Consider the following 20,485-nt stretch of genomic DNA (forward strand, 5'->3'; position numbering starts at 1 on the left):
CAAATTTCCCTAGGAGACACTGAATATGACTTATCTTCTCTATCGTATTTATATATTAGAAATATATATTTAATGTTGCTTATTTTTTAATTTGTCTTTCCACATTTTTGTTTACTTATTTATTCTTTTATTTATTTCTCTTTATTTTTCCACAGTCATTTTTTATTCATATGTATTCTTTTTACGGCACTCCTGTGACCACACAAAAAACGAGAATCGTTTCCAGTCGGACTTTTTCAAAGCGTCGTATAGCACTCGTGACGTAACTTCCTCCGGTTAGCAAAACAACAAAAGCTAATTTATTAGCCTGCGAAGATGAGTTTGTTTTTGCCCAAATTAACTTGTAAGAAAGACATCGACGAAGTTATCAAATGCGTCGCTGAAAAAGTCGTAGTTTTGAGGTTTGGGAGAGACGAAGATTCGGTTTGTCTGCAGCTGGATGAGATTGTAAGCAGAACTCTGAAGTTCATTCACATAACTAAACGGCTGTTCAGTGTGTCACTATTTAATTTAACTGTCGCTAACATGCCACTTTATTGTCCATTCTAGCTGTCAAAAACTGCCCATGACCTGAGTAACATGGCGTCCATCTACATCGTTGATGTGGATAAAGCTCCAATCTACACAAGATACTTTGACATCAGTTACATCCCCTCCACTGTTTTCTTTTTCAACGGACAGCACATGAAAGTGGATTATGGGTGAGTGTTCATTTGACTGATAACGATATGTGCGATTCTCTGTGTGAATATGGTTGAAACTGGCGATTTTTGCTGTTTGCTGCCATAGAGAGGCTGAAACCAGGGAACCAGACTTTGCTCCGAAAGTGACTTAAATAATTAATTGATTAATAATCATCTAAGTGAATAAATATTTCAGTTCTACAGTTAATCGATTATGTTGTCTATAAAATGTAAAAGTATAGTGTAAAATGTACATCACACATTTTCTCAAGCCCAAGTTGACATCTTTCAGTGGCTTGCTTTGTCAAACCCACAGTCCACACCCAAAAGCTTTATATCATAAGAAAAGCTGCAAATATTTACATTAGAGAAGCTGGCTTTTTGTATATTTGCTTAAAGATTAAAGTGTTACAGCTCTCTTTTAAGATCACATTTTGTAGTAACCTGTCCCGGATCTGGTCATTGAACATGAAGGATGCATACACATACAACAAACAAACCTGAAGCTACCACAGATGTACGCATTGTAATAAACCACAGCTCGACCTTATTTGGTTAATAACTGTTTTTCTTTTTTCTCTTTCAGCTCCCCAGATCACACCAAGTTTGTTGGCAGCTTCAAGACCAAGCAAGATTTCATGGATCTGATTGAGGTCATATACAGAGGAGCCATGCGTGGGAAGATGATCGTCCAGAGTCCCATAGATCCTCAAAATATTCCCAAATATGATCTCCTCTACCATGGAATTTAGGAGCAACACCTCCACTGTGCAGCCTTATAAACATCATCATCTCATGCTGAGTTGCATCAACTACTTCTGGTTGATTAATTGACTATCAGCCCTCAGGCAGCCATCTGAAGAAGTTTTGATATTAAAACTTAAGTGTCTCAGATTTGGAAACTTTAATCAGTATCTTAATTTTCATATAGAAAGCAAATTACAAATAGGGCAGCACATTGGCCTTTTCTTCTTGCTATGTTTAAAAGTTCCTGTTGGAGTTTTTGACCAATATTAACAGAGTTCCCATAGTCAAATTTATTAACGGAAGTATTACTGTGTTTCTGCAACTATTCTGATTTTATTTATTTATTTTGAAAATGCAGCTATCATCTTGATGTTTCCCATGGAAAAGAGCTGCATGTCAGTAGAGACAACAGTTAATTTATGCAATGTACATGCTCTGTTTTTATAATAAACTTTTATATTTTTTCTTGCACAACACATTTTTCCTACCATCTTTGTGTAGCCTCTATTTCTAGTTTATTTCTACTAAAAGAAAACTTTAAAATTTGTTTTAATGTATTTATTTTAGTAGTTCAATTTATTGACACTTTCTGTATGAACAGAGTAGCAGGGCTTATCTTGATTGTTTTTACAATTATCAGCTTGCCTCATTAGACTAGCACGTAGCAAAGTGCATTTCATTAAGTCTTAAGGGATTGAGACTCGATATCAGAAACATGTCTTGGTCTAATAAAATACAATTAAACAGCACCAAAAAAGCACAATAAAGTTAATTCAACACCCCACGAAACAGTTTGAACAGACATAACATTATATCCCTCATGATTTATTGTAGCACTGATGTATTTGGAGGCATTAGTTTTAGCTAGCTCCACCAGATAAAATGGTGACTGAGTTAAATTTCTGAACAAATCATTAAATAACAAATAAAAGCAATCAGTAGATGAAAAAGTATTGAAATATCACCATCTAAATCTGATGCTCTATTGGTATAAGACAGCTGTCATTTATCTGTGCTCTGCAACTGATTTACTCTCCATTCTTTTGAATCTAAAGTTGTATTTCCACATGTCCAGCTGAATCCAGACAGTCTCTTCTCCCCTCTGATGAAGGCCTGTGTGCTGCATTTTGCGAATCAATCCCACCAGAGGCAACATCAGCTGCTGATGATTTGTCATTGTGGCTGTTTTTCTCTTCAACCCAGACTGTGTATAGAGAATTGGACCTATAATCAACCTGCATCAAAGACAAAAGCATGAGAGTAAGTCAGATGTTATATGATGTACTACATTTTATGGTTTGGATTAATCTCCACCACTGTCAGTAAACAAAAACAGGTAAAAGTGACCGCTCACCTCTGTCTGTTTCTCCTCTGTCTCAGTGTCTGGTGCTTGCTGTAGTTTGTCTAAATAGAGAAAATTAGATTAGACAAATATAAATTTCTTCACAGTAGATTTATCCATCACAAGCACACTGAAATTACTTAGAATCGATTAACTCATAATTCATGATAATTCTTACCTTTGCATTTAATAGCAGCTCCAATACAAACACAGAGCAACACAACACTGAATACACCCAGAACAGGCCACTGCCACTGGACTCTGCTGGCTGTAGATTCTTCCAGAACCCCTGATAAAGAGTGAAAGGGATTTCATATCCAGCACCATGCTATATACAGGCATGAGCTATTTTTCTTTGGTTTTACAATAATCTCTACCTGCGTTTTGTCTTGTTTCACTGTTTCCTGCTCCAAAGCGATGGAGGCTGTGTTCCTTGTAGCTGTAACCCAGGCTCCGGGAGTCCCTGCCCCAGTAGAAGTTGTTGGTGCGTAGGGGGAAGAAGGGGGCCATGTAGGCCTGCGCTCTCTGGGCTGGATGGACCTGGTCACTGTCAGGGTAGCTCGCTTCAGCGTGGTCCTGCAACCACCTATCGAGGAGCCTGACACCCATTTACACAGCACAGACAGATTGGAATTACTTTAGGGATGAGGAGTTTCTTTGTGGTCAGTATAGACAGGAAGAACAATCCCAGCATCCAATCATCATTTCATGTACATATGGACATGCCAGAGCTGTTTTTGAATAAAAAATGTGAACCTATCCTTTAATGGGAATTTTATTAACAATAGAGTTATACAACCTACTTGTCAATGAAGCTGTGATGCACCATGAATATGGGGTCATTGGCTGCAGTGGGTACCAGAGACATAGTGCCATTGAAGTATCTGTGAACCAGGTTGTGCATCGAGGCATTCAGGTATCGGGAATCATCAGGAATGTCAAAACCTGAGAGGACACAGGAACAGATTTGAACTGGGTTAAGATTTTTTTTTGCATACTTGCACAAATTACAAATTGGTGAAATTTGTGAAACTTTTGCAAGATTTATGTGCCTTGTTTCGTCATTATTCATGTTGTGCAAACCAGTTATGATTTATAATGTGACAAGGCTGTGGTTAAGATCTGCTTAGGTTTACTGGCAAAAAAACACTTGGTTAGGTAAGATCATGGTTTGGGTTAAAATGAATACTCTTGCAAGATCTTTCCAGGGTGTCTGGAGGATCTTAAAAAGTCTTAAATCTAAAAACAAGTAATCTGATTGAATTTTAGGCTCTAAAATGTCTTAAATACATTTTGACAGGTCTTAAAAATTGATTAGACTGTGAAGTTAAGTTCACACTGTACTGGATCTGCTTTATGAAGTTGTTGTGCCCCCACCCACCCACGAGCCTTTGGCACCAAACTTTGTGTCTTATTAATCAATTTATATTTACCAAATTGAACATGAAAACCTTAAAATTTGGAACCTCCACAGCAATGCATGAGTCTCTACCCTGGGAATTGTAATATTGGACCACAGATGTGCAATTCCCCACATAAGAAAGACTCCAGTGATTTAGCTGCCGATTGAGAGAGACTTTACCGAAAATGCATAACTGAGTAGAAGATTAAGTTCTCGAACAGCAGTTTGGTTATCCTATGCCCCACCCCACCCCCCAATTAGATTTGTTCTGCAGCCAACTCTTGACATAGTTTATTGAAGCATGCCCAATTAGTGGACTTTATGCAGCAGCTAAATGTCAGTCATATAAAAGCAATCAAGACAGGTGAGTTATTTCCAGCCATCTCCCAAATTCAGACATTGCTAACCTTTGCTGCCAATATGGATGTGAAACAAGTCTTAAATTGTGATTATAAAGGTCTTTAAAAGTCTTAAATTTACCTGCAGAAACCCTGCTCTCACAGGTCTGAGGTTCTCATCTAGACATGACTTTCACTGTCATGTTGCACAGCCATGTTTCTACAGTTACCCAGAACAGACAAACCAAACACTGGTTGTAGGCACAGTTTCGTGGCCACCACTGAATCTACTACTTGCTAAGAAGGGCAGGGTGAGATGATGTATTTGCAGTCTGCAAGCTCACCACTAGATGCCACTAAATGCTACATACTGGTCCTTTATAATTATATTAATTAATTAATTATATTATAACAATATTTGGCAATTTGATCTACCTTCTAGCTTGCTCCTGAAGCTGTTCTTAGACATAATGTCAAATGGAGGGGTGTCAAAATGTGTCATCGCCATTGTGTCTTCAACATCCTCTGCCGTTGGCAATGTGTTGTATATTGGATCCTTTCCAGGGTTACGGATCAGGTGTGGAGGATCAGAGGTGTCAGTGGGGATGCAGATGATTTCAAGACTCTCCTGAAAAGGACAAATTGTCTGTGGAGAGAAGAAGGACTTGAGTTAGATGAAGAGGAAGCAGAGGCACATGGAAAAGAATGAGAATGATATCTCACCTTCCACTTTGAGAAAGGGGAAGCACTGTCTAAATGACCATCTTGTCCAGATCCTCCAAAGTACTTATTGTTACAGATGTTGCAGTGCCCAGTCCTGGTCCAGTCCCAGTATGGGATGTAGAAATCTTGGTTCCCAGTGAGCTCCCTGATCTCTCTCTCAATAAAGAGTAGAAATGCTCTGTGCCAGAAGAGGAAAGCAGGGCCCCGGTGTGCAGCATTGTTTTCAGAACCAGCATATCTCTTAGCTGAGTAGTAATGCATCCACACATACAGATCATACACACTTGTGCTTTGAAATGCATAGTTCCCATCCACTGTTGTGTCCTCACTTGTGAGGATCATATATCGGCTGCTGAGGGTCTGTTTTGCCTTGTGCAGGTGTGAGAGGAAGGTCTCCCTCTCAGAATCAGTCAGATCTGTTATCTCCTTCCTCTCTATGTGGTGCCTTTGCAGACATTGGGGTCCTCTCCAGCCTGGGAGGCACTGGCCACAGTCGAATCCATCATAGTTTCCCCAGCATGTGCACACTGAATCATAGAAGGCACGAGGCCAGCTCACCCTGTAGTCCACTGGTTTTGGGAGGTCTCTTGCGGGATGTGGTGCACAGACTCCTCTTCCTGAGCTGAACCCACAAGGAGAGCCATTCCAGAGGGGGCAACACGTCCGGGTCTGCAGAGACTCAGGTGTAGTACAGGGACGTGGAAACTGAGCCTCCACCCCTCTGAGACTCGTCAGGTATAACAGAAGGACCAGACAAAACCACAACATGGTGGAGGAGATGGATACAGGTTACTGCACTGCCATTGCACTCCAGGAGGAGACAGCAAGCTCACCAGCTCATCACTGGCAACCTTCTTCTAAAGGGTTAATGTCCTAAGATACGTTGACTGCAATATTTGAACAAGTGGTGTGGAGGCAGTTCTGTCAAGTCTCCAAACAGCTGTACAATTACACTGCTTTGTCTGTTACACAAGACTGTTTGTTACATCATTAGACCAGTTCAAAGAGGTTCATCACACTCTTTTGATTCTATTATATATTCAGCAGATAACGATATATCAAATATTACAACATTGCAATAAAAAAGCCCACAAAACCGTACCAGATGATGATGATATCTACCATGATATTATTTTATTTGATTATCTTATATTTTATTTTATAAATTAACTGCAACTGACTGTTATATTGCTTTGTTTTGCAACTGACCCTTCCTAAGTCCTGCCCCTTTCTGTTCTCTCCCCCAATGAGAGTTCAGCAAGCTTGGTACTGGGTGCAACCATGGCCAGCTCTCTCCTCTCTTCAGTTGGTGTTGTATCAGCTGTGTCAACTCAAGGCTCAACAGTTCGGCACTATGTGTGTCTCTGTGTGTACTTATTTGAGATAAGAAAGGAAGATGAGAGGAAAAACTTAACTTTGGAAGTTGAACCCTGCAGAGTTATTGATCACTTCATGAGCAGATCTGTACCACATGTTGTAACCATTATTTGACATGAAGAGGCCCTTGACTGTAACACAGGAAACACCTCATCAGTTGCTTACAAGGTCCACACCTTGAGCTTGTTCGTAAAAAAAACCTCCTTGCTCTTAAGGACTGTCTGTCAGATGAAAGGTGGGAGAACACCCATTGTCCCCCATTTTCATGTGTGTCTACACGTAGACATCTGTTGATGGTCCAGGTTAGCCTCTTTTCCATGAGCTTTCAATTTAGAATAATTGCCACAGGGGTATTGCTGAGGTTTTTATAGTGCATTGATGTGGCTAAGATTGAGTTAACTTCTACAGACACATTTTTTTTTAGAAATACCAGTGAAATAACCTTTATGGAAAGTAATGTGCCACTGACAATTGCAGCGGATATCTTGAAAAATGCAAGTGACTTGCCTGTTTTTAATAGAACAGGGACTTCCAAACTTTTTTCATGTTAAGGACCCCCAATCTAAGAGGAATCCCCTCCTTATACATATATTTTTAGGTTTGACAGTGATAAAGTCTTCATAGTTAATCCATGATCAAAAAGTGATCACTACAAATTACAATAAATCAAACTGCCAACCGTAGTTCTTTCCAAAAGATAAAATATTTTATTCCTCCTTTTGCTGAGGACTCCATACGGCCCACTCAGTGACCTCTGTTGGTGCCCAGATCCCAGTTTGTAAGAATATAGACAGAAAACATCATATTTTAGTGTAGAAAGAATGATAAAAGGAGTTCCTTTTGAGAAAATATACTTCAGCTCTCTGTAGAAACAAATCCGTTTGAAAATACTTCTATGAATACCATGCAGCATAACAACACAATCACAACAAATCATATAAAAATTTCAACTGTCTCAGTCCAGTCATAGTGAATTTTTGGCAGCAATGAGATCTGCAGGCACAGCTAGCCTAAATTTGGTCTGGCACTACAATAAATAGAAGAGGATTTTGCCGTGTAGATTTGTACTTTTATTGTGAAAAACACTCGTACCGGAAGTGTCATTTCCTCTGGCGGAAGTGGAGGAAGCGACACAGTAATGGCAGCGACCTTGTACAGAGCATGGTGTACATGACAGTTTAACGAATTAACTACCTAAAATGCTCTTATATCGACCACACGAAGTTACAGTTTGGTATTTATAGTGTCCGATTCAAGGTTAACATCATGTTCTCCCTCATCAAAGCTGCTGTCGGCGGATTGACCGGTATCTGTAGAGCCCACGGTCACCAAGGTAACAGAAGTTAGCTAACGTTAACGTGACATTTATGTTAGCAACAACAGAAACTAGACAATTTTGTGACTGTCTTTATTGACTGTGGGGTGTTTATTTACTGATTGCTTTGTTTAACAACCACCACACATTAAATATATGGATATTTTTTATCATGTAGCCACTCCCTAGACAGATCTTTCATAGTTACCCTATATACACTGTAGATTTTCAGAGTCAGAAGCAGGTTAGAAGTATGCAGAAAAGTAGTTAGCGTTAGATAGCATGTACTAGACAAACCATTATTATGCTACATAGTCAGGTACATACAGCACATAAGGAAGTAATATACAGAGCAAACAACACACTTACATGACAGACATGATATTGATATTGGATTTCTCCCCACAGAGTTGAAGGGCCCACATTGCATTATAGATAAACTGAAGGGGATAAAGCCTCACATAAAATGTATCATAATGGTTTCTTGTGATGTCCTCAAAATGAATATTTTTGTTTATTCCTCGAGTCTTTCAGTGGAACTTCTGGGGATCTCTCATTGACGTTATGACTAAGCCCTTTGACTGTACAACAAAAAATGCAACATTAATAACAATGACTTTATGCATAGGCTCTGGTGTTGGAGGCCTCTTGGCCTAGGCCTCTTTGAACACTGACAATGCTGATGACCATTTTTTCCATGTGAAGACTTAATAATAAACATCTAAAATAAAGACAAGTATGGCTTACAGTCTTCTGTCTCCTTAAGGTGCAAAACCCATCGATGAAAACTTCATCATAGGATTCTGAATTGTATATAAACAGAATTGAACTCAAGTACTTTCAGTCTTTCGCTGTTTTTTGTTCAGCTTGAAGATAGATTTGTTCAAATTCACTGATTTTAACTGAGCAGCACTATACTACCAGTAACAAACTGTATGAAAGGTCTGTAATAGTTTGATTTTTTTCTAAACATAATGTCAAGATGTGTCAACTGTTGTTTGTTCCACACAGGCCCTTTACACAGCCACTTGAAAGTCCTTGCTGCTGGGCTGAAGACATATGAAGTCCCTCCAGACTACAGTGGTAATCATTCATCTTTTTGTCATTTATTTGTTTTGATTATAAAACCAGTTTGTGTCTGTTCATTGATTTAAAAAAACAGCATATATCTATGCAGACTTGGGGGAAAAAACACACTGTAGAATGTTACGCAGGCCATAGCCTTTGATTTTGTTTGAAACTTTGTTCAAGCAGGTGTGTTTGCTTGATGCTGTATGTTAATGTTGCCCATGACTCCTCACTCTTGTTTCTACCCTCTGAAGATGTGGTGTTGCCACAGAAACCCAAACTGAAGTTTGTGAACAAAGTGCCAAACCTCAAAAAGGCCAAGAAAGAGATGAAGAAGCTGCGGGATATCCAAGGCCCAGCTAAGGCAGCAAATACTTTCACAACAGGACAGTATGCTATTGTGGTGAGTGCATTTATTCCCCGTAAACATTTCTGTTCTATATCAAACCTTGTGTAACTGCATTATAACCCAACTTGTAATGCAAACCTTTACATAATTCACAGTCTCACGGGATAAGCCTACACAGTGATTACACATTTCTTATTTCCAGTATAGAACTGTCTTTCCTCCTAATTTTTTCCCTCACACACGTTCTAACTTTATACCTATGCCAAGTTAAAAATACAAAATGGTTGAATAATTTAAAAGTGACTATCAGCTTTCTCTCTCTGTGCTGCTCAGGCTATGGGAGGGGGCTACCTTCACTGGGGTCACATTGAGATGATTCGTCTAACCATCAACCGCAAGATGGATTCGAAGACTACATTTGCCCGCTGGCGCATCAATGGTCCATATAAGCCCATCACCCGTAAAGGTCTAGGCCAGCGCATGGGTGGAGGCAAGGGAGCAATCGACCACTATGTGACACCTGTCCGCTGCGGCCGTTTAATCGTGGAGGTCGGGGGAAAGGTGGAGCTGGGGGAGGTTGAGCATATCTTGGTTGAAGTGGCAAAGAAGTTACCCTTCCCTGCCAAGGTGAGATGACAGATACTGTGTATACTATGTCAACTGCTGTCTGTCAACACTTTCGATTACTGTAAGCTAAATACTGAGGTCTAAAAGTGATGACTATGTAATGGCACACTCTACAGAAATCATTTCCGCTCACATGTCACATCAGCACCTTCTGAAAACAATGAAATCGTAGGTTTCAAAACATCATCTTTGTAGATTTCAAAACATCTCACCAAAAGATTGCAGTTAATGATTAGCTAACTGGGTAACACTGGTGCATTTACAGCAGTGTTGATTAATGTGTGTTTTTCTTAGAAGTAAATAAATTACAATTTTACATTTTTTTTTGATGATGGTAGAACTTATTGTAGGAGTGTTCTGTTAGACCATACTACTCTATGCTAGCTGTACCCCATAATCTGACAGCAGATATTTTAACTGAAGAAAAGTGGACCAGGGACAGAATCCTGTGTAGCTCCAGTTTACTTTTCTCATAATTATCCAAAAAACTCTGATGAAGCCTATCCACAAATGATTTGTTTACCATGATGAACTTACACATTTAACAATAATGTAACTTTAGTAAATATTTGAAATAGAATTTTGCTTTTGTTTAAACCCTAATAACTCTTTAACCCGTAATCACTTTCAACAATAACACTTTCTCTGCACAAAGTATGTAAACTCTGGCTCATTTCCCTCTGCACACAAGTTATACACAACACCTTTATCCATGTAACTGTTTTTGAAATTACTTTGAAATATATTATTCCTGTTTGTTTATTTCAGGTGATGAGCAGAGAGAGCCTAGCTGCCCTGCATAAGAAGCAGGCTGAAATGGAGCAGAACAACCAGAATCCCTGGACATTCAAGCAGATAGCGTGGGGCAACATGCTGGGTATCAGGAAGGTGCTCAGTCCTTTTGACCTGCACAACCATGGACGCTTCACAGGAAAATTTCACCTCCCATGGAGAGTGTGACAGGCCTGAAGGACAGAAATCATTATAGTGTCATACACCATCCAGACCACATCATTCAAGAAACAACCAAAACTTTGAAAGGCTCTGACTTTCAGTCAAACTTGGGAATCTTTTTTCACTTTTGTTTTTTACATAAATGTATAATTTGACATTTTGTCAGAGGAGAATATTTCCTTGTCTGCTTAGAAAACAATAAAGTATTATGTATGTCATGATTCAATGATTCATTCATTCATTCGTTTATTCATTCAACTTGAAGTTTCTGTGGTTGAAGGTGTAACAGATGATTGTAGGTGAAATCTGGACTTCAAATTGCTTGTTTATTTGCTGGTTAAATCAAGATCATATAAACAAGGAATGGAAAGAATTTGGCATAACCGAATCTACTGAGATTAGTGGTTCTGTGCGTACAGCAGCTGTTGCAAGGGTGCATCAATACCTGTTCTTTCATTTGTTTCTACAAAGCAAGAAACATTTGATAATGTAAATATAAAATAGCATCAACATTTTCATAATTACTGGGTTCATTTTGAATTACACCCTAATGCCTGTAAAATTCGACAATAACTGCCTATTATTTTTTGATAGCACTTTTGCAAGAACCTGCTGTCTGAGAAGACATAATAAAAGTACAACAAAAATGTTTTATCTTTGTTATATATAATGGCAAGTTGTTGAAATTTTATTGGACGATTCAGCGGCTTAGAATAGGAGCAGAGAAACCTCATTATAAAGCTTAATGTTTCCTGAAAGGCTGATGAAAATATTCTATTCGAAAATACATGTTAAAAAAGTGTATTTCCCAAAATGGCTTGAATACCAAGGACTTTACAGTGCCGTTTTTTGCCCTGAGTAACTTCACAGGTACCGTTGTGGCCATGCTAGGATTTGTTTTTCATCGCGAGAAATGTGTTTGCAGATGCGTTAATGAATTATTACATTTCATATAAGTTATGATCACGCAGCCTCTCTATTTGGTATTTGACCCTCTAGTACAACTCGCTCGTCTTGGCATGGGAGAAGTAGCTGCCTGACAGGCAAAACTCCGGGTAAATACACTGTTCTATACGCATGCGCGCTGTGAGCGGAACTGTTTGAAAACAGCACCGCGAAAAGTAGCTCGACCGCTGACAACAACCTATGTAGTTTGTGATTATATGCGGAAAAAATGTGTACGACACTTGTGTTTTAACGTTATATAACTTGTTTTAAGTCTTAACACAAAGAAAGTTCGTGTTTCTTGTTGCTTCTACCAGTGTTAGCTCAGCCAGTCGTTACACTCCGTTACATTAACGTTAGCTACATTTGCTTTATATTTATCGTATCTAAAGCTAATACTAGCCAGCAGTTAGCAGGGATGAAGCCCGTACGTGGTTCTAACCGCGCCTCATCTAAAGCACCTAACTTGAAAAACAAGAGAAAAACGGACCATACGATGACACAAGCGAACAAGACTCAGGTAACGCTACGTTAAAGTAAACCAACTGATGTTTGTGAACCTATTACCTAACGTTGCTTCACACACTTTACTTATATTTCTAAAGGACCCGGGCCCCAGTGATGATAACCGTGGAAAGAACAGACATCCAAAACGAGCACAGAAGAGGAAAGGTTAGCAATAACAGCTCTTAACACGCTGTCCTGCCTCGTCATATTAGCGCATGCAGGGATTATGACGCATCGTACTGTAAGATTATGATCACAACCCGAACTTGATGTGTTGTTTTGTTTCTCCTGCTTGTGTCCTGAACAGCTGAAAGCTCATCTTCAGTCCCAAACAAAGTCAAAGGTCAGGAAAACTGGAAGCAGATGCCGGTGTCCTCCATCACTGCTCTGGAGAACATAATGGACTTGGCAATACTGTGAGTTTCACTGTTTGAATTTACAGCTGAATAGCGCTGCAATGATTAATCAAGTAACGGAGTATTAGCTTAATTGTCAACTGTTTTGATAACTGATTAATCGGTTTGATTTTTTTTTTACGAAAAAAGTAAAAGTTCTCTGATTCCAGCTTTTTAAATGTGAATATTTCCTTGTGTCTTTGGTTCTCTGTGACAGTTTCATGAATATTTTTCTTCAACCATCTGGATCTCAACTCCACAAGCTGTCACTGTTACATTTGTCCATAGATATAGAAAAACACCTGGCAAAATGCTCAGAACCACTTTGGTGGTAGTTCCTGCTACAGGGGTTGTCTTCAGAACCACATTTTTCAATGATGATACACAAACAGACTCACAAGGTGAAAACATTAACACCTTTGCAAAGTTTTAACAAAAACTGGCCATTATAAACTTTGTACAGGTTGAATATATGGCAGAACTGTTGTGCTGGATTGCATTAGATTGTCTAGGTGTACCTAATAAAGTGGCCACAGAGTCTGTGTTCTGACATACATATGTGTTGTACCTACAGGTCCATCTTATTGCAGATATGTTTGTGTATATGTTTACTGCTAAGTAATTGAAAAAAAAAAACAGTCCAAAAATGCCAAATAGTTTTTGTCATAATTTACAAAAAATGTCACCATTACATAGTTTGTTACCCAGAGAGCACAGACAAGTCCATCTTAGTTTGTATCTTCATCCAAATCTAAAAACAAAAAACCTAATATTGTTTGGTTATGTTACTATCAACTGATATTTTGTTATCTTATTTTTTTATACTCACAGATATTGATATTGGTATCAACCTCAAAAATACAGTAACAGTGGGCCTATAATTTTACCAATTTAAGCCAGCCATCAATTTTCCCCTTGCCAAAACTAAGAGTCACTTCACTTACTTCCAGTGAGTTATTATTTAAATCAACTTTTTAATGACACTTGATAATCTGTTTTCACAGAGCAACTCTTGCTTTGAAGCGGGCAGAGAAGAAAGAGAGTCAAGAACATCTGAACATAATGAAAAAAAGGTGAGCAATTAGTCAGAAATGAAGGTATTTTATTGAATCTGGCCTGGGTTGTGAAATACTCTACCTTTAATAAACTTTTATAGTGAATTATATTGATTTTATACATAAAGCAACACAAATGTCTGCATCTTTTAGCCTGGACGTAACTCTGCCAGCTCCCTAGTCCTAAGTGCAGGTGAGGTACATGTGTGAACAGAGCAGCTCAGTGTCTGGAGTGAGGGTGTAGGAGTGTTGATGACGATGTGCAGTGTGCAGCTGCTTGCGTGTGTCGCTTTGTTTTCATACAGACTATCTGCCGATCAGTATCCGCCTACAAAAGCTTAATATCTTTTGATCTCGGGTTTTAATGCCTTTCTTTGTCATCTGTGATGTGAAATCAGTTTACAGTCAGAAAGGTGAAATTGCGTGTCCTGCAAATCACAGCACACCATAAATGCCTTCCCTGCAGGCATGCAAACTAGAATCAGCTGAGCACTGTGTCTATCATTCTTCTCTTTTTCCATCACAGTTTATTAATTTTGAGATTTGGTTTGTATTGATATTCATGCAAAAGCATTATGAATGAGTCCTCCTCTTCCTGCATGCTCTGCTGGCACCACCCCTTACCTAAACTATATGGACCATATCCAACATATCTGACTTGGACAGCCTCCTAGTGTGTGCTGCAAGTGTGAAGGGGTACATTTTGACAGTGTCTTAACCTGATTCTCAGGGTATAGTCTGGAGTGCATATGTGAAAACAGCTGTAAAAAGATCACTGCACCCTTGGAAACATGAGAATCTTGTTCTGTGTCTCCCTTAGTCTGTTGCATGTAAAAATAGATTAAATCAACATGTTTCATTTTATCTATACCGCTAATAATATGTTAGTACAATATCAAGTAGAATTAATTCACAGAAGTGTAAATTAGCTGTCAAATTAGTTACGTTTTTGTCTCATGTCAGGAAGAAAAAAGTATCACCAGTAAAAGATCAAGTTCTCATTTGAATCACCACACAGTAGTAAATCTAGTAAACATGCACATAGTCCACAAGAGTTTAAGAGTAAAATACAGGTGGCCTGGTAGCTCAGTTGGTTGAGTATTCGCCCCATGTACTGAGGCTGTGAGTCCTCTGCAGTGGCCTTGGGTTCAACTCCAGTTATCCCAACAGAGTCAACTCAGGCATATGACATGATGCCATGTAAAGCAATTCAACTTGCCTGTTTGAAATGTGCTATATAATAAAACTGCCCTACCTTGCTTATCTCTTAAGATGATGACTATATATGCAGTCATATCATCGTAATACAATTCCAGTTCAAGGTGATGAATCATCACCCAACCTTAATCCTCAATCTGATCCTCTAGTATTGATTCAAACATTATTATTTTAAAGTTCGGAATGGGGAAAAAAAAAACTTTGATTGTGAATGATTGTGTGCTAGTTGTGCTTCTTTTTGCTAATGTATTTCCCAAACATTTTTAGGTTCCTTGCTCAGTGTGCACAGCTCAAGGTTCCAGTGCAGAAACAAAAAACTGTGGAGCGTTCATCTCACCACCACCAGGAGGAAACCAAGAAGTCAGTGGTTGGAAAGACGACTCTGAGCACCCTCGAGGTGAGACACACTGTAGTCTGAGGAGGCAGGTATAGAGCAAATACTATTTTAAGCTTTATAATTTTACACCTGTTGGTAAAAGCAATTTGATTAAATGTTACCCTAGTCTCTGGAACTTTGCAATATTTTCTTTTCCATTTGTGGCTTTTTAAAGACTAATGATTAATTGGTTATCTGAAAAATAAGAGATTAATCAATAAAAAATAATAAAGTAATCGTTAGCTGCTGCCCTAAATGCAGTAAAGAGTATGACAATCCAATAAATGTTTTAATAAATCTTAATGAATTAATAAATTCATTAAGATTAATAAATTAATAATGCAGTACTTTTTAATAAATGTATATTTTAGGAAGCATGTTTAACTTACCATATAAAAGGCATAATGTAGCGTGTGTAAGTCAGTGTATTTAATTGTCTGTAACATACTGTAGTAAATGGTATCTAGTTGTTAACGCAATGTCTTGTTGACGTGTTTTTTGTATTTCCAGGAAGACTTGAAGGGTGTGATCAGTGCTCTGGAGAAGACGGAAGAACAGACTGTCTCTTTACAGCACAAATGCACGATGCTGACAGACCAGCTGGAGGAGGAAGAGGAAAAAGCTAAAGAGGTGTAAATCACCAGCATACAGACATGAAAAACATAAACATACAAAACTTACAAAATGTTTTCCTTGTTGTTTTAATATATGGTGTTATTTTTTGCCACTGGAACATTCCAGTTTTTAAGTGCTATTTAACTTAGTATTTTCATTTGTAGGCAGGAAACAAATGTTTTGGCAAAATTATTGTTCTGCCTTTCTTTTTTCTAATCCTCTACTGGCCTACAGTGTCCAAAATGTTATCCTTAAATCTTTTTACACTCAAACATGCAGACTATGGGCCTAGTTTGCTAATATGTGCATAGACATAATCTTACTTTGTGCACAAAATAAGTGTGCACATAAAATTACCATCAAATTCATGACAGGTGCACACCAGCCAATTTTGTTTTTGCAACTTAGCAACTTTCACCTAGAGGTAATTTATTTCATAATTGTAAGATATTAGTAATTGCTGTTTGTTTTTTGTAAATAACGAGCATAGCGCAATCAGATGAAAATAGGAATGCAAACAAAACTTCAGGTTTTTTTATAGTTGCATATGGTTTAGTTATGATAATAATTGATGAGGATGAAAAGGTGTCAGTTTCATGGTTATTTAATACATCTGGCCAATGTATTAGTAAATTACCAGTTTTGAATATTGTTGTCTGTTAAAGCCTTTTTAATGAGCACACTTTTAATATAATATTAATATTTTATAGTTAAAAGCTGTGTGTTTACAGCTGGGCCTTAATCATTTGTGCATACACATAGTCTGAGCTGACCCAATGTGTGAAAAGTTACATGTTTGTGAATCAAAGGGCAAAATCTGTCTCTGTACATTATTTTTGTAATATAGCCATTGCCAAAACACTCTGGCAGACATTTTTATTGTCATAAGGTTTTCAAATGTTCCTGATATGTATTAACTCTGACAAAAGTGTCTTTGAGATGTTACTCCATCAAATAGGTCATTTCATTACCGTAGACATCAGGTTTGAGGTGGCCTAGAAACAGAAGTGGTAGATTGCAAACTTCCACACAAACATGATTCTGTCTGACATAAGACAGTCCACACGCTTCTTGTTGACTCTGTCAAACACCAGGGTGGGATGCTGCTGAAATGTGTCTGTGTTGCGGGATCTGACATAATGGGTGTTTCTTAAGAAACTCAGTCTGAACAGTAAGCACAGGAAATGTCAGTCATCAGTTAAAATAATAGACTTAATTTCAAAGTGGTGATTTTCAGTGTAGAGATTTTTCATTTAACTCAATTAGATGAAGAGATGAAGCTATAAAATGTCATTCATGCAGTCCCTTTCTTCACACAGATCTTACAGATAAGGGAACAAAGAGTTCTCAGCCTTCCCCGTCTGCCTCCACAGAAAGATGAAACAACATTAGAGGTGAGTATGAGAAGTTCACAGAACATACTTTCACAATGTAACTAGTATCTGCTTGACTTGTCTCTATTGCACAACAGCCATTTCCACTGTTAAATGCCTTGATATGGCTCCATCACTTTTTTTTGTGAATAAGATGTTTGAGTTGGCACTTCCTCTACAGTGTAACAGGGAAGTCTAAACATGTTCTTCTGTGGTGCAACTTCTCGGTCATATTGTGAAAAATATATGAAACTTGTCTTACGAAAGCCACAGAGTGAACATAACATGTGGTTCTGCTCTGTCTGGGTTGATCTGATCCACTGCAGGATAAAGATTTGTTTTTGATTTTGTCTCAGACAACCTTTTACAAAACACAATAATAATCGACATGTACTAAACAAATTTACTACACAAGTCACACAGCAGCACTCAATATTTTTGCTTTCCTCAGGCCCGGATGAGAAAAATAATACCTGACAGCGACTCTGAGGCCACTGCCCGCAAACTGGGAGAACTCTTGCAGGAATCGGAAGCTGTGCAAGATGCCCAGGCGCTGCTTCTGCAGGCACACAAACATGCTGATCAGCTCTTCAACCCCGGCTTCACCCCGATCAACGGTGCACCTTGTTCAGACTGGAACCTCACCAGATCTCTTCTTACATAAATTTGAAGAAATTAAAAAAAAAAAAGACATTTACACATGTAAAAAGTTTGCAAGTGTGCACATTGTTTGGGGGTTTGGTGCAGTATTTAATGTTAATGCTTTGTTGTTGTTATTTTACTTGTATGGTCGGGAAAGTGGATTAGAATTGTACTTGCCAAGTCAATGTCTTGGACAATTTGTTTTATTTCTTAGCGGTTATTAAAAAACAACAAATTCTAAAGTTAACTGGCCAGTTCAAGCTAAGCTGCAATGTCTATAAAGTTTAGAAAATAGTGAAAAATGTCCATCTCAATTTCTCAAAGTCGAAGGTGGGTCTGTAAATATCTTGTTTTGTCAGTCCAAAATTCAGATATTCAGTTTTTGATGATAAATGAATAGAATGAATAGATGAAATTTCCAGATTTGATAGGCCAAAAACAGCTTCTGCCATTTTTGCAATAAAACTTTACTTTAACGATGGCACAATAGACAAAATAGTTTCATAGTTGAATTCTTTTTTACAAGCGAGTTGCTAGATTTGTAGGCCAGCTTTACTCGCCCCAGGCCAGCAGGCAATCCTTATTGTTGAGCCCTGCAGTGTATGAGGAAATATTACCTACAGCCAGAATACATAGGACACAGACGCAGTGCGACACGTCTGCTGCAGCATGCCCTCAGCAGAGCTTGTCCATTATAATCTCCATCGACCATGGAAGCTACTCAGCTCATCTCTATTTTTACATGGCAGGTCTATGTGCAGTTTAAAACTATGTTTCTGTGTAAAAAAAAAAAAGTACAATCTCTTTAAAAATGATTTAAATAAAAACCCCAAAGGACCAGAGGCACTGTAATGAACAGGGCAACCTTGTAGGTGTTTTTACATTGTAAATCAATCCAATAAAGTGAATCCATGTTCCTTTGAAACAGTCTAATTAATTCAGTCAGTATGAAGTAAAACAGCCTACACTTCAAAACCCTGCGTGATTAACTGCATTATCACTCAATATTCACACAGTTAAGTCATTTCTCCTACTAAAATTCTCAGAAAACACGGCTTGCACATAACCACACGCTGCAATGATGTAGTCTGTGAGAGGTAAATTTCCGTGCTCTGTTCCACCTACATGATACATTGCATCTGTGTTTCATATAATTTGACGTTTTGTCTTAATATTACTCAGTTCCACTTTTTGTGGTGGTGGAACACCTGCAGTAATTCCAACAAATACCAGCCACTCTGTAGAATTACGTTTCCAACTGTAGCAGTCTTAAAAAATAAGACTCGGGGCCACACAGCAGTTTAAGCAGTAATTATTTGCAAAGTCAGACACCATGATGTTAAAAGAAAAGGAAAATGATAAAGGTAGATAAAACAAGTCAAAAACTGCCATTAAAGGGACAGTTCAGTTCAGAGTTGCCTAGTTTTGGAGATATTGACCATAGAGATTTTTGCGTTCTCTCAAATATAGTGGGACTAAATGCACAAGTCCTGTGATGCTCCATGCAGTAGGAACTGCTACTTTCTGCATGTAGGAACTACCAGTTCCTACATAAAAGTGCAAGTGTGGATTATTTTGAGGGGTGCTTGGGGTTTCTTATAATAGTTTCATGTAGGAACTACTAAGTAGTTCCTACATGAAGTAGTTCCTACATGAAACTGCTCACAACGTCTGAGAATTATCTGGAGTAACTGACTTTTGGAAAAGGGGCACTGGTTTCTTTCTTTCTTTCTTTCTTTCTTTCTTTCTTTCTTTCTTTCTTTCTTTCTTTCTTTCTTTCTTTCTTTCTTTCTGTACCTTCATTGAAAAGATGGTTGTGTAGAGACAGACAGGAAACAAGAGGAGAGAGGATGAGGGGTGTAATTTGCAAGCCAGCAAAAATCAGCTAGCCAGAATCAAACTAATGTGGTTATGTGGTATGTGCCTTCATCAGTTTCCCAGATTTCTGGTTTCAGTTTTATATGAAACTTATAATTGAATTAACTGCAGATACATTTGTTGTTTTTGTAGAAAGATCAGATATCCAATGTCTGTGTCACTGTTATAGTCAGAGCAACAGGACACATAAACTTGATTAAGGAGATACTGCACTTGCAAATCTAGACTAACTGGTTGTTCATAATTGAAATTCTTCCTCTTTGGACAGTGAAGAAATAAGTGCATACCATAGACAAGTACCAGCTGTGACTGTATGATATGGTTAAAGAGATACCCTTTAAAGAGGTCAACTTTTGTGTATTCATGTTTTATTATAGAAAGAAAACAAATGTAAAGTGCTACCATTAATTACATTTTTATCCCTTTTGTCAAGGATCACAGAAAAGGTGTGCTTTTCTAAACAAAAAAAGTCATAAATCTATCGTGTGGTACATTCACAACAAGATATGCAAGCCTATAGACATGCGTACATTCATGGTGTATAAGGTACAATAAG

General features: G+C 38.2%; 4 protein-coding genes across 4 annotated transcripts; 3 read left to right on the forward strand and 1 right to left on the reverse strand.

Annotated features, from left to right (window-relative positions):
• Positions 1-215: 215 nt before the first annotated feature.
• Positions 216-1,906, forward strand: txnl4b (thioredoxin-like 4B). Its single transcript, XM_084715440.1, has 3 exons — positions 216-447; positions 550-701; positions 1,270-1,906. The coding sequence occupies exons 1-3, from the start codon at positions 316-318 to the stop codon at positions 1,433-1,435; spliced, it is 450 nt and encodes a 149-aa protein (XP_084571566.1). The 5' UTR covers positions 216-315; the 3' UTR covers positions 1,436-1,906.
• Positions 1,907-2,196: 290 nt separating this feature from the next.
• LOC146332790 (tyrosinase-like) lies at positions 2,197-6,022 on the reverse strand. Its single transcript, XM_084723978.1, has 7 exons — positions 5,236-6,022; positions 4,948-5,158; positions 3,576-3,717; positions 3,150-3,370; positions 2,951-3,061; positions 2,785-2,834; positions 2,197-2,665 (listed from the first exon to the last, which is right to left on the reverse strand). Exons 1-7 carry the CDS (start codon positions 6,001-6,003, stop codon positions 2,480-2,482), a joined length of 1,689 nt encoding a protein of 562 aa, XP_084580104.1. The 5' UTR covers positions 6,004-6,022; the 3' UTR covers positions 2,197-2,479.
• A 1,688-nt stretch (positions 6,023-7,710) lies between these two features.
• mrpl16 (mitochondrial ribosomal protein L16) lies at positions 7,711-11,143 on the forward strand. Its single transcript, XM_084723989.1, has 5 exons — positions 7,711-7,945; positions 8,939-9,010; positions 9,250-9,398; positions 9,678-9,971; positions 10,740-11,143. Exons 1-5 carry the CDS (start codon positions 7,879-7,881, stop codon positions 10,929-10,931), a joined length of 774 nt encoding a protein of 257 aa, XP_084580115.1. The 5' UTR covers positions 7,711-7,878; the 3' UTR covers positions 10,932-11,143.
• An 872-nt stretch (positions 11,144-12,015) lies between these two features.
• cenpq (centromere protein Q) lies at positions 12,016-18,547 on the forward strand. The gene is made up of 8 exons (XM_084715451.1): positions 12,016-12,390; positions 12,476-12,542; positions 12,685-12,793; positions 13,777-13,845; positions 15,313-15,442; positions 15,932-16,051; positions 17,356-17,430; positions 17,861-18,547. Exons 1-8 carry the CDS (start codon positions 12,289-12,291, stop codon positions 18,071-18,073), a joined length of 885 nt encoding a protein of 294 aa, XP_084571577.1. The 5' UTR covers positions 12,016-12,288; the 3' UTR covers positions 18,074-18,547.
• The last annotated feature ends 1,938 nt before the right edge of the window (positions 18,548-20,485 follow it).

The sequence above is a fragment of the Lutjanus erythropterus genome, chromosome 1 (assembly GCF_056507025.1).
Source record: "Lutjanus erythropterus isolate fLutEry1 chromosome 1, fLutEry1.hap2, whole genome shotgun sequence".
In the NCBI taxonomy this organism is placed as follows: Eukaryota; Metazoa; Chordata; class Actinopteri; order Lutjaniformes; family Lutjanidae; genus Lutjanus; species Lutjanus erythropterus.